Source organism: Caenorhabditis briggsae (assembly GCF_000004555.2).
Source record: "Caenorhabditis briggsae complete genome, chrIII, whole genome shotgun sequence".
Classification (NCBI taxonomy): Eukaryota; Metazoa; Nematoda; class Chromadorea; order Rhabditida; family Rhabditidae; genus Caenorhabditis; species Caenorhabditis briggsae.
This window is the reverse complement of record NC_013490.2, coordinates 12,428,666-12,434,804: the sequence shown is the minus strand read 5'-3', so window position 1 is coordinate 12,434,804 and position 6,139 is coordinate 12,428,666. Positions and strand designations below refer to the sequence as shown.

Sequence of the window (6,139 nt, the reverse complement as noted above, 5' to 3'; positions counted from 1 at the left end):
AGCTATTGAAAAACTTCCAGCTAACAAAATATTTAAAATTTCATAAGCTATATTTTCCAATTAAAAATTATTTTCTAGCTCTTCTAGTTTTTGAGATATACCCCTTTCCATTCAGGGTACCCTAGTCTGGACCAGCTACGAGCAAAACCTAATCTTCTCTGGAACATTTTGGGGTTCTGTGATCACTGCACTTCCTTCGATGTTCCTTATCGAGCGATTTTCGTTGACTCGAGTTCTTCAAATTGCAATTGCTTACTATACAATTCTTACTGTAGCCACCCCATTCTTGGCAACACATTTTGGATATTTTGCAGTTTTTATCGCTAGAATTGCCATGGGATTAGGAGAGGTTTTTTGAACCAAAAATTAGGTCTTAAAACTTCAAAAATTTATTTCTAGGGATTCATAGTGCCTTCTAACAATGCAATAATCGGAAATTGGTTTCCAAGTGCTGAAAAGAGTACAGCACTATCGATTTTTACACTTGGAAATCAGATTGCGTCGGCTGGTGGAAGTCCTGTGGTCGCTGCTCTTTGTGCATCCGATTTAGGGTGGCAGGCCACTTTTTATTTCGCTGGTAGGACCTTAAAAAAACATTGAAAAAAACAGTCCCGAGCACTTCAGAACGTCGAAAAAAGATATAAAAGACAAAAAGCCACAGGTGGGGTTCGAACCCGCGACCTCCAGATTCAAAGGCAAAAGTCTAACCAGATTGACCAATGCGCCCATTGAGGTAAAGCTGGTGATTGTCGTATAGAAAGGAGGGCGCCACCACCCCTCGCTCCGCAGCCCGCTAGCGCCACCACAGGTAAAATGCGAACGGATCCGTTTCGGTGTCCACTAGGTTTTCTATCCGTAACGGATCCGTTACGGGCAGTTTCGCGAATCTGAGTTCGCGAACGGACCGGATACGGATGCAGCTGGAGGTCGACAGATAGCTACCATGCCCATTTCTAGTATGTTTTTTGTAGGTTAAATAATAATTTACGGACAAAAATTGCAAAGAAAACTGCAAAAAACGATGAAAAATACCCAATATAGATGAAAGAACTTCGAAAAAGAAAAAACAAGAATTTTTTCGCGATTAGTCAATTGTGGACCTTTTATAGGGCCAGTTAGTAAGATACGCATTTTGCTCGCGAATGGTCATTTGTAGAACCAGTAGTTCGTGGCAGGTGAGTAATTGGGTCGTTTATAGCTCTTCATCTGTAATTGGTCAATCACGAATCACCTGTGTAAGAACCTCGCCTATCAATCTAGACACCCGAGTTCGAGTCCATCCTCCTTGAAATTCTTTTTGCTTCTTTTTCAGGAATCCTTGCCACTATTTGGTCCATTATCTGGTTCTTTACCGCTACCAGCCACCCATCAGAAGCCAAAATAATGACAAAAAAAGAGAGAGAATACCTATTAACGAATACAATGAAGAAAATCAATAATTCAAAGGTAGTTTCCATTTATCAAGCAAGTTCGCTCTATTGACAAATTCCAGAAGTCTTCATCAGTCCCATATGCCAAAATCCTCACATCGTCTGCATTTTTAGCGCAAATCCAGTGTAGTTTTAGTATTACTCTGATTATGACACTTTTCCAACTTTATCTTCCCTCCTATTTTAAAGAGGTTCTGCATCTTGGAGTTATTGCCGTAAGTCAGGATTACTGTAGGTACAGTAACCCTACATTTTCAGAATGGCACATATTCTTCAATTCCAAATATTTTTAATATGGTCACTAAGATTGTTTGGGGTATTGGAATTGATAAATTAAAGGAGATGAAGATTCTGAGTAACACTGCAGCGGTGAAGGTTTCACAAGGAGCTGGTAAGTATTGAGATATATCGAAATATCTCAAGAACCAAGAGAGCTAGAGAAAATCTAAAAATTGCATCTATAGACCATAAAATTTGACACATTTCATCAGTTAAAAATTTTTCCATAGCTCTTATAGTTCTCGAGATATAGGGCTTAGAAGAAAGGGCGCGCTCTCTCACTGGGGAGACGCAGAGAAATTGTAGCGCGGCGTCTCTACAGCGAGGGAGCGGCGCCCTATCTTCTAAGCCTTGTATCTCGAGAAACATAAGAGCTCTTTGGAAATTTCAATTAATAAAATGTGTAAAACTTTATATGCTACATTTTGATAGTTGACACAATTTTGAAAGCTCGTTTGGTTTTTGAGATATAGGCGTTTGAAAAGTGAGCATATAACTAAAGTGAGCATATAACTATAACTCGCCTCCCATTATTGCTATTGAAAAATTTCCAACTAGAAAAATGTGTCAAATTTTATGAGCTATCTTTAAAAATATTTTCAGCTAGCTACGGTGGCGCCTTCACACTATTCCTTCTCGCATTCTTCGTTGACTGCTCCAACCCCACCACTGCTCTCGTGGTTCTATGTGGAATGTACGCTACACAAGGAACATTTGTCAGTGGATTCTACACTTCATTGCTCAGTTTAGCACCACAGTATACTGCAACAATGTCTGCGATTTCCATGTTTTGTTCGTTGATTGGAAGTTTGATGACACCTGCGGTGGCGGGTTTGATGAGGAAGGAGGTTTGTGAGAGAACTGGAATTTCTAGAATAAAACATTTTACTAGTTAACCAATTTACAGTAGCATTGCTGGTTCTTGAGATATAGCGTTTTGAAGTTAGCGAGCTATACACGCTCATATCTCAAAAACTATGGAAGTTAGAAACATTTTGAAAATTTGAAACTGTAAAGCATAAAATTTGAAACATTTCATTAGTTGGAAATTCTTTAATAGCTCTTATAGTTCTCGAGATATAACGCTTGAAAGCTAAGGCGCCGAGCCAACCTCGCAAGGAGAATGAGGGAGAGACGCAGAGAAATGGTGGCGCGTCCAATTTTTCTCTGCGTCTCTTCTTCCCTCGCCGACAAACGCGCCCTATCTTCTAAGCCCTGTATCTCGAGAACCATGAAAGATATCTAAAAATTTTCAAATAACAAAATGTGTGAAATTTTATGTTCTACAATTTTGTAGTTTTAAAAACTTCAATAGCTCTGCTGGTTTTAAAGATACGAGACTTTTCATGAAATTGGTTTAAAAAATTAAAGGGAACGCTCTCGGAATGGAAGAACATTTTCATTATCCTCGCACTACTTCATATACTTTCCGGCGCAATTTTCATCTTTTTTGGCTCTGGAGATCTTCAAGAATGGGCGAAAATCGAAGAGAATGATGTGGAATTGAAGGAAAAAGAGAATTTGAGAGAATCCGAAAGCGTCAAGGAAGAAGACGTGATAAGGGAACGATTTGAAAGTCTAGCCAGAATTCGAGAAAACTCAATTTGTATATAATTTTGTATTTTGTGGTGTATCTCAAAAAATAATAAAGTTTTTTGAATTTTCAAAAATTGTAAATTTTATAGCTTGCAATTTCACACATTTTGTTAGTTGGAAATTTTTCAGTAGCTCTTGTAGTTCTCGAGATATATAGCTTAGAACAGGGCTGGGAAAAACAAACGCCGGCGGCGCGGCGGCGGAAAAACGGCGGCAAAATTTCGGCGTTTCGCCGGCTAGCCGGCTGCGACGACTCGGCTGCAGCCGGCGAACGGCGGCGGCCGCCGGCGTTTTTATGCCTAGTCCAACACTTTTATTAATTAAATATTTTTCAAACTATTTTGAAATCTAATTAATGTTTTCTTTTGTTTCTTATTTCATCCGAAACTGTAACAAAACTCTCATTATTAAAAAAGTATACCTTATTGAACTGTTCTGCTTCAGAAGATTCATCTTTTTGGTGTCCCTGTTGATTCGCCGTTTTTGTCGTTGTATTTCTTGAATATTTCCAATATTTCCTGCAAGAAAACCATAATTAATATGGAATGTTCGCGAGTGCTTGCAAATTCTTGATTTCAGTCAAATCCGGGTCGAATCCTTCAATCACCTTCATCGCTTTCGCTTTTTCATCCTGGGTATCGGTCACTTTGTATACAGTGCCATAACCACCTTTTCCAAGACGTGATGTCACATGGAAGCGTTTTTTGATTAACGAGCCGATAGCAAATGACATCTGTAAAAGGCATGAGTACAATTGAGTCAGTATTTAGTTTACCCGGGGGTGTGCGGAAAAAGTCGAAATTTCGTAAAAAATGTGATTGAAAACAATTGATTTTCGAAAACTCACACATTTAAAAACTTTGGATTTTGGAAAAACTAAAGTTTTAACATTTTGAAAATATCAAACACTTTTTTTCTGCACACCCCTGTAGTTTTAAGGCTAGTTTACCAATTAGGAAAAAATGTCTTCAAAATTCTCTCGAAAACACGCAAAAATATTTTTGCAAACCAGAAATTTCATTAATTTTGTACGAACTTACGATTCAACTATTAAATTCACAATCGTTGACTGCGCAAGGTTGAGTGGATGAGTGGTTTGCTTACCTGAAAATTTGAAACCTAATCAATGAAACGTACTGAAACTTGATTTTGAAGAAGTGAACGGCAGAATAAAGATAACAACCAATGATTCCCAAGTATTACCCTTGAAAACAAATCTAGACCTATTTTTCAGTAGCTCTTGTAGTTCTCGAGATATATAGCTTAGAATTTACGCCGCCGCTCTCTCGCTGAGGAGACGCAGAGAAAGGGGCGCGCCACAATTTCTCTGCGTCTCCCCCTCCCTCGCCGACTGGAGTTACGGGAGGAAGCGCCCTAACTTTAAAGCCTTGTATCTCAAGAACTATCTACTTCTTACTAAGAAAACTTTTCTGTGTGTGTGTCTGTGTGTCCGTCTCAGACATTTACTTGAATAACTCCAAAGGGCATGGGACTCCTATAATGGTGTGTGGTATGTAGCCATGGACTACCGAGCGCTTCATGTCCATGGTGTCCTGGGCCTTTTAGCTAATCGGGAACCTATAGGGTTGAGAATCGAAAATTTCAAAATTATGTTGAAACTCACTAAAACTTCAGGGAATTCTCAAAAACGGTTTTCAGGCCTATCTACAGGGTGGCCGATAAGTATAGGACGTTTTGAAAGTGCTCCCATTTTTTCAATTTGAGGATTTTTCGAGAACAACCTTTATTAAACAACAAAAAATAAGCAGAAAATTTGATTTTACAAGAGAAATTCGAAGTTGGATCCACGAGCTTTGACACAGGCTCTCAAACGTTTCTTCACCGAATTGACAGTGCGCCGCAGGTATCCGTCGTCGATCGAAGCCCATGCTACCTCGAGAGCGGCCTTCAAGTCATCGACAGTAGCAAAAACTTTTCCCGCGATCTTCCCTTCCAACATGCCCCAAACGCTGAAATCCATCGGATTGAGATCCGGGCTGGAAGCAGGCCACAAGTTCTTGTCCAGGAATCCAGGGAAATGCGCCTCCAAGACGGCCAATGTCGATCTCGAGCCATGGGACGGTGCCCAGTCTTGATGAAGGATAAATGGACCACCAGCAAAGTGCTGAGTGACCCAGGGTAACAAATTATCCATCAACACAATCTTTTGGTACACCTCCGAGTTGATTTTCACATTTCTTTCAATGAAAACCAACGGAGTTTTACCGGTTGCCGTGATACCGGCCCAAACCATGACACTTTTCGGGAAAAGGCGGTTATGGGCAAGACGACGTTTCGGAGACATGCTGTCATCCTTTGACAATAACTGTCTCTGGTTTTGACGGTTGGGAAGAGGTTCAATAGTGAAGATCTTCTCGTCTGTCCAGATAACGTCAGAGACGCGGCGCACTTGAAAGTGCTGGAGTAATTTTCGGCATTTTTCGAGTCGCATCGCTTTCGATTTGTCCGGGAGCACTTTCAAAACGTCCTATACTTATCGGCCACCCTGTAGATAGGCCTGAAAACCGTTTTTGAGAATTCCCTGAAGTTTTAGTGAGTTTCAACATAATTTTGAAATTTTCGATTCTCAACCCTATAGGTTCCCGATTAGCTAAAAGGCCCAGGACACCATGGACATGAAGCGCTCGGTAGTCCATGGCTACATACCACACACCATTATAGGAGTCCCATGCCCTTTGGAGTTATTCAAGTAAATGTCTGAGACGGACACACAGACACACACACAGAAAAGTTTTCTTAGTAAGAAGTAGATAGTTCTTGAGATACAAGGCTTTAAAGTTAGGGCGCTTCCTCCCGTAACTCCAGTCGGCGAG

General features: G+C 40.3%; 1 protein-coding gene across 1 annotated transcript in view; it reads left to right on the top strand.

Annotated features, from left to right (window-relative positions):
- The window catches only part of CBG12249, a gene marked incomplete at both ends in the record, with an annotated part of 5,005 nt that extends 1,682 nt beyond the window's left edge, over nt 1-3,323 (top strand). Inside the window, 7 exons of the mRNA XM_002642620.2 lie at nt 116-349; nt 400-577; nt 1,313-1,446; nt 1,493-1,645; nt 1,689-1,821; nt 2,313-2,557; nt 3,081-3,323. Coding sequence (XP_002642666.2) covers nt 116-349; nt 400-577; nt 1,313-1,446; nt 1,493-1,645; nt 1,689-1,821; nt 2,313-2,557; nt 3,081-3,323 — 1,320 coding nt within the window. The remainder of the gene's footprint in view (nt 1-115; nt 350-399; nt 578-1,312; nt 1,447-1,492; nt 1,646-1,688; nt 1,822-2,312; nt 2,558-3,080) is intronic.
- Between the last annotated feature and the right edge of the window lie 2,816 nt (nt 3,324-6,139).